The sequence below is a fragment of the Sparus aurata genome, unplaced genomic scaffold (assembly GCF_900880675.1).
Source record: "Sparus aurata unplaced genomic scaffold, fSpaAur1.1, whole genome shotgun sequence".
In the NCBI taxonomy this organism is placed as follows: domain Eukaryota; kingdom Metazoa; phylum Chordata; class Actinopteri; order Spariformes; family Sparidae; genus Sparus; species Sparus aurata.
Window position 1 is genome coordinate 125053 of NW_022045124.1, and position 12237 is coordinate 137289.

Here is a 12237-nt window from a genome sequence, read left to right on the forward strand (position 1 = left end):
CAGACACAAGAAACACGTTCAGTCTGAGGAAATGTTGGTGAAATACTGCAGAGTTTATTTCTTCTTTAAAGCTCCTGTTTGTAAGAAGGTAAAACTGACGCTTTGGGTTTCCCAACTCGTCAGATACTGACGCTTTAGGATTGTAGGTCGGGTCGGCCACCACCTGAGAGCGTCAGTATCTGACGAGTTGGGTAACCCAAAGCGTCAGTTTTACCATCTTACAAACAGGAGCTTTAACTTTAAGTTTGGACATTATTTTTAAGTATTTTTCTTGAACCGTGTTGTGAACAAAACAACACAGATGATAATGTGATGCTGATCTCTTCAGATCCGTCAGATTTCTGGTGGTTTTTAACAAACAAACAAATAAAAACATGATTATCAAATTCAGTTTCTAAGATTTTAATATTTAAGTTAAAATGATGTTAATAATAATTACAACAGAAATATAAACAGTGGTGAGATTTAGATGTTTTTCACTCAAACTGTTAATCTTCCTGTTACAAACCTAGTGCCTACATTACCCACAATGCAACTGAACCACTCAGTGACATCACATATTAGCTGACATGAGCATCAGAAGACTTTATACATCTTTCTTCGTACAGCAGCGCTCCCTGAGACCTGTGAACACACACAATATTCTGAACATGTTTAATAACTTTTGGCCCAGTAATCCTAAAAACCTCGTGTAGACTAAAGTCTTGTTTGGCCTGTCAGCAGCTCAGGACTGAACGTGGTGGAGTCACTGTTGTTCAGTGGATCATATGTTCCTCTGAAGAGGTCTGGGTCCTCTAACACTCTCTGATCTGGTTTGGACATCTACATGGGCTGTGAAATAAATAAATGGCTGTAACTTTCTAAAGAAAAGTCACATGTAGACAATAAAATCCATGTAGGAGTCAGAAACATCCACATACATACAAAGAAACTCAGGAGGAGATCAGATATAGTTCTATGAATTGGTGGAGTTACCCTTTAGTGAGGATTTGATTTGAACGTGGGCAGTGAAGGAGCTGACGGCGTCCTCGTCACTGCTGAATGCTGATTTAAGGTTATTAACGTTTCATTTTCTGCTTCCGCTCCTGGTTCCATCTCTCGCTGTGCTGCTAACAGCTAAATGTAATTTCTCTTCCCCTCCTTCTCTCTAACTGATCTTTAGTGGCGGTAATAAAAGTGCATTCAGGATCTGACCTCAGCACAGCTTCTGATCGCCTCTCGTCACATAATACATGTAGCCGTGTGTCGGTGCTGAGAGGATTAACCCGCCTGTCTCCGCTCTGTCTCAGGCCCTGCGTCAGTTCTTCGAGCGGGTCTCATGGGAGCTGAGTTACCCGCTGCTGTTCTGCTCGTGTCCGGATCAGGCGTGTGCCGAGCGCCGCCGCCGCACCATCGTCCCCTCCTGCTCGCACCAGGAGAGGCACAAACCCAGCTGCCTGGAGCTGCGACGTACCTGCCGCTCCGACGCTCTCTGCAGGTGAGACGTGTGGCCTTCAGCGGCCAATCAGGTGTGATTGTGACCTGCTGTTTCCTCTCCCTGGAAGACTTGATGCTGCTCATTTCAGTGATTATAGTCGAACAGGAGGAGGAACTAATCAGTGAAATCAGCTGCTGGAGTGTTTAATTGGAAAGAAATCTGGGACTCTCTCGGGTCAAAATTGCATGTTTGATTGATAACGACTGGCTTTAAAGGTTAGAGAAGTTTGAAGTGGAGGAAGTGAACGAGCAGTCGCCCTCCTCCTGTGGCGACCGCTGACGAAGTGTCCTTGAGAGAGCAGCGGCGCTGATTGGTCGACTCTCTCTGGAGGAATTCATGTTGAGTTACAGAAGCGTGCTGCATTCACTTGAATTATTTATTTATTTTTTTGGTTAGTTTTTCTGAGTAATGTTTTCTGTTTTTCTGAGTAAATCTTTTTCTGAGTTTAGAGAGCATTTGAAACAATAACCATATTCATTCCTTTATTGAGAGCTCGATGGAAACAATCATGACCGACTTGTTTAGTTTAATCAAGATTTACTTTGAGCTGTGTTTAAGACACTGGAAGATAGTCCTGTCTTTAAGTCATATCGATGGTATTACCATCAGTTTGTCGACTCTACGCAGGCACCTGAGCACCTGCAGGATAGAGGTTCTCATGGGAGTTCGAAGTATCGCGATGATTCAGAAAAAAAATTACTCCGAAAAACAGAAAAAAAAATAAATAAATACTCCGAAAAACAGGAAAATAATTAGTCCGAAAAACAAACCAAAAAATAGATTATTATTATTAAAAACCGGAGTTTTTTTTTTTTTTTCAAGTGAATGCAATACGCTTCAGTAATGTTGAGTACAGTGATGAACAAACAGCTGAGTGGAGTTTTAATTCCTGCTGATTGTTTCTGTCACTGAACTGTCTGTGAGTGTGCACTGTCACAACAGGGGTGACAAAAATGAAATATTGATATCAAGATGATAACATGTGATAATACAGTGTAAATGTGACAGTAGGAGGTGATAATGCACCTGAACTCTGGCGGCCACTCGCCATGAAAACTGGATAAAAAGAAGAATAAAACATGTAACTAGCTGCGACCACATCGTGTTCTGCTGAACATCGCAGTAATGTCGGCATCATGACTTCCTTGCTGATGTAGTTCATGCAGTCCTGGTCCGATGGACAACCAGAGGGCAGTGAGCCACGATCAGACACAAACACAGAGTCCAGAATGAGCCAGCTAGCATGCTACATCCTGACTGTATGTTCAGTGGTTGTCTGGGTCGATGGTTCTGTCTCAGCGGTGCTGATGTAGCAGGTTGTAAACTGTAGTTTCCCCAGTAAACACACTGACCTCTTCAGCCGCGTCTGAGAAACTACAGCTCATAAACCGCTGAATCAGAAACACGAGAGAAAGAAGACACAACCATAATAGATATAAAGTTCGCTTAGAAACTGACTGATCAGAGGGAAACAGCTGACTGACTGATCCATCAATCAATAAAATCACCAACATGTCTTCTGTATTATTTCAAACGTACCTCGCTCGCTCTGTGTGAGATCCTGTGTTGATCACATCGGATCGGTTCTGGTTGCTCACTCGTCTTCTGCTGCACACTTGCAGTGTTGTTGTTCTCGTGGTCAGTGCTGAGTTACAGAACCACTCAGAACCGCTGTTCCTCAGAGAACGTCTGCAGTAATTAGCGAGCGAAATGTAAAGAATATAAATAATGTTTCTTCACTCTTAGTGTTCATAATTCTTCAGTTTGAAATGATGAAGTCAGAAGATCTTCTACAGATCCTGCATCAGTTTTGGTAGAGGAACTTTGCAATCCTGTTGGCAAGAATGTGAACTTCCTGTTGACCTTTCAAAATAAAGCTTGCTGACAAACATGTCACATGTGAAAAGTGACGTCTACATTAATTTACTTTGTTTTTAGGAGAACATACATTTCTGACTTTTCACTGAGCGCAAGATTACTGTTGATTCAGACGAGTGATTACATCTGTAATTGTTTTGTTTGTTTTGTTTTTAATTACATGTTGTCTGTCATACTGTGTGTGTGTGTGTGTGTGTGTGTGTGTGTGCGTGTGTGTGTGTGTGTGTGTGGTCAGTGTGGACGTGACGTTCAGTCCGTCGTGCTGCTCGACGCGCTCTCAGATAAACATGTAGATGTTGACACACTGAATCAACACTGCTGGCTGCAGACACACAGCAGAGTGATGCTGCCTGACGAGGTCGAGCGTCTGGAAGGTGATTGGCTCCCATCGCTCTGCGTCCTGATCGCCGTCGGTCTCAGAACAAAGGAGGCAGAAATCAGAAGAAGAGTTGCTTTTAGACACACACACACACACACACACACACCCTTCAGAACCCACAGACCACCAAAAAAACATCCACAGAACCTCTAACAAGCTCAGCCCAGTTTCCCCCTAAACGCCACACACACACTCTGTTCTCTCGCCCTGACAACAATGGCGTCCGCGGCGCCGCTGACGGCTTCACGCCGGTGTCATGCGTGGAGCATGAAGCCTGTTTGATTGGCTGTAAAAAGGAGTCCAGAGTAGGCTTTTCATTTTTAGCCTCCATTATTCTCGGATGGAGAGCAGAGAGCTGTATAATCAGCCGGGTCCCGGCGGTCCTCCGGGTCCTGGCAGCTCCGAGGGAGTCTCGTCTCCCACTGTGGATGTGAGCGAGCGGGAGGAAGTGGCTGCTCGGGGACGCCGCTGATTGACACGGAGAGTAATTAAATACAGTCTTTGCCACCAGTTATGCACGAGAACCCTACAGAGAGCTCTGAAAGGTTTTCACCACCTAAAAAAATCTATTTGAATATGAAATGAGTGTCGCAGTCACACCTTTAATTCACAGAGCCGCAGGTGAAACGTTCACTTTGTTCTCGCTGATTTCTCAAAGTTCACACCACTACAGTGAAGCTACGGGACAATTAGAGATTATAATTAGAAGTCAAACACACATTAAAACTGTCTCTGTTCTCACACGGAACTGTTACCAGGTTCAGTTTGCCGAGGCCGGCTCGTTTCACCGCCAGGCGTTGATCCCGCTCCAGTTTAAGGGCGCCAATTAGAGGCCGGCGCCACAGTCGAGCGCTGAACTGTTTCCTTAATCTCACTCCCGCTGGAGTTCCCACCATTACTGCCTGCTCCAGAGGAACGCAGTTTAAACCAACCAGTCTTTGAGTCCCACAGGATCCGAGTCCTCTTCAACACCAGGAACTACTTTAATGAGCGTCAACTCATATAAACCCTCCGTGCTCTCTACATCTGAGCCTCTCTGACACTCAGTGTGCATGAAGAAGCATTCACATGTTGGTTTCTGTTATCAGTCATCATATCAGCTGAACAAATCTGCCGGCGTCTTCATTTGAGCTTACTTCCTGTCTGTTCAGCAGTTAGCAGTTAGCAGTTAGCACTCCTCCGCTCCTCTTTACGTCAGCACACTTGTCAGGTGGATTTGATGGCCGACACTTTTGCGCCGTAATGAGCCGAGAAACACGACAGTGTGCCAGTTAGAGGTGACGAGAGCGGCGTACATACATGCAGCGAGGACGCAGATGTGTGAATCAGAACGCCACAGGGAGCTTTAAGTGGACGCTGCTGTATGAGAGCAACACGGTCGACGCTGAATATCCATTTTAGTACAGCCGCTCTGTGAATATTAACAGCAACAAACACTGATGTGTGCGAGGGAGCGTGAAGCTTCACCCACAGGAAGACCTTTCAGCTCCCATCCAACATGTGGACGAATGAATAAAACCATCAGCGGAGATTATTTTCTGTCTCCACACAGAAACTGAATCCTGAGAGAGTGGCTGATTACTGTGAATGTCCTTTAATCATCAGAGAGGTTCCTGTGCTGCTGATTGATGTACAGTCACCGCTCTGAGCTCTGATGGAACCAAAACTGTTTCCTCATAAATTACTAGAAAGTGTTTGAGTGTAACAGCATGTGAGAGATTCAGATTTCAGGTTTGACCAACAGTTTTCAATCAAGCAGCTGCCGTCTCAGGAGATGATGGAGTCTGATGTGACATGAGACGAGTCTTTGACAGATAAAAGCGTCTGTATGAACAGAATCAGGAGAACTGAAGCTCTGTAACCATGTGTGACGTCACTGCAGCTTTAAACTGAGGCGCTGGTTTTTCACAGGATTCAGTTCTCTGTTGCTGCTGATGAACGAGAGCAGTGAGTCAGTCAGTGTCTGTTTGTTACAGTCAGTGAAAACGATGATTGATGTGAGTGTGACGGTCAGCAGCCGTCAGCAGCAGAACATCATGTGTTCTCTGAAGGTCACACTGATGTTTCCACCGACCAGTCGACAGGAAACCAGAATGTCACCAGCCCGAGTGTGAGAGACAGCTGAGGATGAGACTCTGTCGTCATGGAGCTTCACCTGCCGACTCCAGGTGTGAATCTAGAATCTGAAGCGTCTGATTGGATCCAGAACTGATTCTCTGTAGGATGAACAGAAGAGGAGGAACAGTTTTCAGCCTCTTGTTCCAGTTCACCAGCTCCTTTAAGATAGAAAATGCAGCACATCTACAGGTAAAGGCTGCAGATGTGCTGCCTTGTCTATGTGAAAGGGAGGTGTAATATTCCTTCTGTTCCAAAAAAACACATGACGTGACGTGAAGCACGACGTTGGGCGTGAACAGTGACGTACAACATATGTGTCTGAAGAATATTTATCCCCGTGGTACCAGTGTCAGTCAGAATGACTGTGGTATTAAATGTGGCAACACGATAGATTTAAATAATCATAGACCCGTTATTCCGTATTCTCGCCACCTCAGTCAAACACACGCTATTCAAGGAAGCGTGCAGTGGAGCGCCCCGTTAGCTGCCTCAAGACAGCAAAGATGAGAGCTTTACATTGCACCCCATTGGAGTTTAGAACTGGGTTCTTAGCGGGGGGCTTTTAATTTGAAAGTAGCGACCGTTAGCAGCTTGCCACTACAACAACAAGCTAACACAACCAAACAGCTACAGAGACCGAGGAGACGCTGCATCTCCTGGATCTCAGCAGCTGTCCAGTTGTTCATCTTAATGTCCGCGGATGAAGTGATGGACTGACTGCTGTGATCAGCTGTTTCCTGGTTTTAAAACTCCTCGGCTGTGAGTCGCACAACAGTGCAGGTCATCAACACCTCCACCCACCTCAACTGCCTGCACAATCTGCTTTCTGTCTAAAGCTGCAGAAAAAGACGGCCAAATCTTCACTGGGTTTCACTCAGCGTCAGTACTGACTGCTGCTCTGCTCCGTTAACATTACGTTGTTACGTCTCGCAACATAAGAAGTGTTTATTATCCAGTTGTTAAATAATAGAAACATCTGCAGCCGCTGCCTCGTGTGCAGATGAACCTGCCGTCTGTGCAGACATCAACAGACCGGGTGGGATTTAAGAACAAGACTTTCACCTCCAGGACTCGGTCCATCAGAGATCTGTGAGGAAGAAGAGGGAGACGAACCAAACTGTGATGAAGGTCGACAGACAGTTTGTTTTGGGAGTGGAACAGAGAACTGAAGGCTGATCTGGTGTGTGATGGTTTATAGACTGTTTACACTGTGCGGTGTGAACACAGTAAAGACTTGCTTCCTCTACAGAACCGCGTCCCTGCAGCTCAGTCTCTGGAACACAGTACCGATCCAGCCGGTCCTGCAGGAACATACACATTTATGGTTTGTGTGGAGTGACCCTCAACCACCTCGAGCAGGGTTGACAGAGAACACACAGCTTCACTTCTAATAGACTTGTTGGAGGTTTCCATCAGGACACATCTGGCGGCGGTGCAGATTTATGTGTATCAGCTTCTTCATGACCCCCATCAACCACAGAACACTTCCACTAATGACAGTGGTATGTATGCAAACACACACGCCCGAGCACCGAGCCGTGCTCAGCTAAACTGCTTTTCCAAAGCCGGCGGCGGCAGCTGAGTGGTGTTTTAAGGCGAGGAAGCCAATCTAGCGCCTGCATCGCTCCATTACACGGTCAGTGAGGTGAGGTGGTGGCGTGATGGAAATAGCTGCCTCTTTCCTGGAGGTCACAGAGGACGGCGGCGACGCAACAGGCCTCTCGCTCACTCTCTCCTCGCGTCTGTGTGAGAGTTTACACAAAAGCTCTCTGTGATTCAGCTCATTTCCTCTGCAGAGCGTCTGAAAGCGTCCGGATGGTTTGAAGCAGCGACGAGCGGCGAGCGATGAGCCTCTGAGGGGAAACAAGGCGAGCGATCCCTCCGGAGACGCAGCGTGAAGCGATGGATGCTGAGGTGTGACCGAAGGCAGCCGCTCCTGACGCTGATGCAGAGCGGCAGCCGGCAACTCATGAGCTATGCAAATATGTAAATATGCAAATGAGCAGCCCCACTTAGGGACTGTTAATTAAAGAGAACATCAAGACAAAACAAAGCAGCTAATCACCAAACACACACACTCACACACACTCACACACACACACTCACACACACACACACACACACACATTAAATGAAGATGAGAAAACAAAGCTCATGGAGGTGAACGAGGCCTTCACTGCTAACAAACACTGTCATCTTTCATATCATTTGCAGCGTAACGACACAGTAAACCAGCGAGGAGCTTCTCCGCAGGCCGCCGGCTGCTGCTGGCGCTCATATTTAGAACAAACAAACTTCCTGTGTTGAATTTGAACAAACGTGATGAGATCTGAACCCCCGGAGACATTTCATCTCCACAAACATTCAGCGAGAGAAGAGACGCCGATTCTGGTTTCTGCTCCAACAGGAACACATGAACCACATCGACTTCTTTGTCCACACATTCTTCTTCTGTCACAACTTAGCAACATTACCCACAATGCAGCTCTACAGTGGAGAGTCTGAGATTGTGCTGGTAGCAGCTGCAGATCACAGAGTACAAATACTTTATATCTGTACTCAAATATCTGTGTGACTTCTCCTCACTACATCTGAACTTTCTCCTCCTCACAGACTCGTTACTTTAGTTTGATGCATCTGAAGTGAATTATGGATTATTGTTATTTCCCAACATCAGCAGACTGATGTCGACTGATGTCGACGGCTGATGATGGCTGATGATTGCTGAAGATGGCTGAAGATGGCTGACGATGGCTGACGATGGCTGACGATGGCTGAAGACGGCTGCTGATGGCTGCTGATGGCTGACGATGGCTGACGATGGCTGACCATGGCTGAAGATGGCTGCTGATGGCTGCTGATGGCTGATGATGGCTGAAGACGGCTGCTGATGGCTGACGATGGCTGACGATGGCTGAAGATGGCTGATGTTGGCTGACGATGGTTGAAGATGGCTGATGATGGCTGAAGATGGCTGACGATGGTTGAAGATGGCTGATTATGGCTGAAGATGGCTGATTATGGCTGAAGATGGCTGACGATGGCTGACGATGGCTGAAGATGGCTGACGATGGTTGAAGATGGCTGATGATGGCTGAAGATTGCTGCTGATGGCTGATGACGGCTGACGACGGCTGAAGACGGCTGATGATGGCTGACGATGGCTGAAGATGGCTGATGATGGCTGAAGTTGGCTGAAGATGGCTGCTGATTGCTGAAGATGGCTGATGACGGCTGACGACGGCTGACGACGGCTGACGACGGCTGAAGATGGCTGAAGATGGCTGATGATGGCTGAAGATGGCTGATGTTGGCTGACGATGGCTGAAGATGGCTGACAATGGCTGATGTTGGCTGACGATGGCTGACGATGGCTGACGATGGCTGACGATGGCTGATGATGGCTGACGATGACTGATGATGGTTTAAGCTCTCCGTGTTAATTACTGTTTGATCATCTCCAGAGTTTTGTTGATGTTTTGTAAACAGTAACGTAGCATCAACACAATCACACTACGTTACGTAAGCAGCCGCCTGCAGCTTCGTGTTCTGGGCCGATAATTTAACATTTGTTTGCTTCCACTTGATTTCACGTTAGTTAGTTTGGCCTGAAATATATGCAGAGCCAAATAACCAGCGAGCGAACACGCTGATGTATTCAGAGGTCTGCACAGATATAATGAGGCGACGTGACACTCAAACTTCCCGACGCTCCGTTAAGGTGCCGTTTATAAATGTTAAATAATTCTTAATGTTTATTTCATGGTTAAAAACTCAGAAATGTATTCAGATAGAATGAATGTGTGTGTGTGTTGATATGGTGTGTGTGTGTGTGTGTGTCTGTGTGTGTGTTTGTTTATCCTCGTTAAAGCAGATGTGATAATTGAATCAGACTCGAGGGATCCGGAGTGTGTTACACCATGACTGACACGTCGAGGTCACACAGAGTGATGCCTCCCTGACAGCTGGCCACGCCTCCTCCATACACATGTGTGTGTGAGAGCCAATAAGAGTTAGACTTATGTGTGTGTGGAGAAAATTGTGTGTGTGTGTGTGTGTGGGTGTGTGTCGCTGTGGTTCTCAGTATGTAGTTCTGCCTGTAACAGTCAGTAATAAGACCATTTGGACTCACTCAGCCTCGCTGTGATCTAATTTAAATATTCCTCACTTTCTCCCACACACACACACACTCACACACACACACTCACACACACACACACACACACACAGATAATTGCTCTTACATGTGTGTGTGGGAGGAGCTGTGATCTTATAATGTGGATGATTTCTCTGCTTCAGCTCGTCTTTAGATAAAGTTCGTAGCTTCTAATGTGACCTGAGCTCGTCTCTCACGCTGATGTCACCTCGTCCACCGTCAGCGTCGATGTGCTGGGACAAAAAGCAACTAAGGGTCTTTTTGTGAATGTATCCGAGTCAAACCTTTGTATAAAAGCACAATCACAATGACGATTTACAATTTACCGTATTTTTGTTTTTGGGTCAAACTCATTTTCAATGGGAGTGCTACGGGCACTTTTACGATAGCATCAAAATCTCTCTGTTTAAAACAGTAAGAAGTCTCGACACAACATGAAACTTTGCTGGTAGTATCACCAGGGTCTCTACACATGAACACGAGCAGTGAGAACATTGTTTGTGTACACAGAGTTTACTAAAAAGAAGCTTTTTGAACAACTCACGTTAGCAGTAGCTTGTTCCGCTCGCCGCCGTCCTGCCAGTGGAGAAGTGTCGATCTCAGAATGTGACGTAACCTGGAGGACAGTTAAGGTGGAACGCTCCTAAAGCTTAGTTCCATATAAATGCAGGATAATTTGTTGTTTTGACCTTGAAGTTGAAAAAGGAGCCTCATATAAGAAAACATACTAAAATAAAAAGCTGGAAAAGTCACGTGAGATCTGGCGTGGATAGTTGTTGCTGGAAGACAGTAGTTCCACCTTAACTGTCCTCCAGGTTACGTCACATTCTGAGATCGACACTTCTCCACTGGCAGGACGGCGGCGAGCGGAACAAGCTACTGCTAACGTGAGTTGTTCAAAAACCTTCTTTTTAGTAAACTCTGTGTACACAAACAATGTTCTCAATGCTCGTGTTCATGTGTAGAGACCCTGGTGATACTACCAGCAAAGTTTCATGTTGTGTCGAGACTTCTTACTGTTTTAAACAGAGAGATTTTGATGCTATCGTAAAAGTGCCCGTAGCACTCCCATTGAAAATGAGTTTGACCCAAAAACAAAAATATGGTAAATCTTTAAAGTGCCTCTTTCATTGTAATTATGCTTTCACATGAAAGTTTGATTCATACACATTCACAAAAAAAGCCTCGGTTGCATTTTGACGAGAGTTTCGCTTCTAGTTTGGAGCCTCGTTACAGAAAAAACGTCCTACCTGCTCGTCACTATCTTCACTTTGAAAGATCTGTTAGCATACGAGCTAACGTGGCGTCTGAATGTGGCAGCAGCGATCAGCTGATGTTCTCTCTGCTGGTTATTTCCACTGTCACCTCTCATCCTCCGCTGAGCGACCGGTGAAACTCAGCAGAGTCGTCTCATCTGGACCCGGATGTTTGTAGAGTGTGTTTCTTCATCTTTAGGGTTGCGACAGCTGCTGATGTGACAGCTAATATCACCTCTGATGAAAACAGCAGACACTCACTGATCTTTAAACAATGCTCTTTAATCGTCTGACAGATGAAGGTCAGAGAGACGCTGCAGAGCATCTGAAGCCACTCCATCAAATCCTGTCTGAGCTTCTCTCATTTCCCCACAGAGCTCGTTAAAGATTCATCTCCACTAATTATCATCCGACAGAGACACAGAGAGCGCTGTACTCGCTCTGACCTGAAACAGACTCCAGACACTCGCCAGAACACGACTTTGGACCGAGCGCCATGAACATATTTACACAGGACACGACTCAGAGGTCCACTTCCTGTTAGCAGCTCCTGTTAGCTGCTCCTGCTAACTGCTCCTGCTAACTGCTCCTGTTAGCTGCTCCTGTTAGCTGCTCCTGCTAGCTGCTCCTGCTAGCTGCTCTTGTTAGCAGCTCCTGTTAGCAGCTCCTGCTAACTGCTCCTGTTAGCTGCTCCTGCTAGCTGCTCCTGCTAGCTGCTCCTGCTAGCTGCTCTTGTTAGCTGCTCCTGTTAGCTGCTCCTGCTAGCTGCTCCTGCTAGCTGCTCCTGCTAGCTGCCTCTGTTAGCTGCACTTGTTAGCAACTCCTATTAGCTGCGCCTGTTAGCTTTAGCATATCTTCAGGATAAACTGCTGCATTTAAAACATTTAACAAATAACTTTGGAGACAGTAAATAATGAAGGATTCCAGCGAGGGAACTGTAGAAAAGTAAAACATCTCATCTGGTTGAGCTTGT

The 12237-nt window shown here is 46.1% G+C and overlaps 1 protein-coding gene across 1 annotated transcript in view; it reads left to right on the forward strand.

Moving 5' to 3' along the window:
- Positions 1–12237, forward strand: part of LOC115577859 (GDNF family receptor alpha-2-like) — a 148213-nt gene that overhangs the window by 112539 nt on the left and 23437 nt on the right. Inside the window, exon 5 of the mRNA XM_030410742.1 lies at positions 1290–1477. Within this exon, the coding sequence (XP_030266602.1) occupies positions 1290–1477 (188 nt within the window). The remainder of the gene's footprint in view (positions 1–1289; positions 1478–12237) is intronic.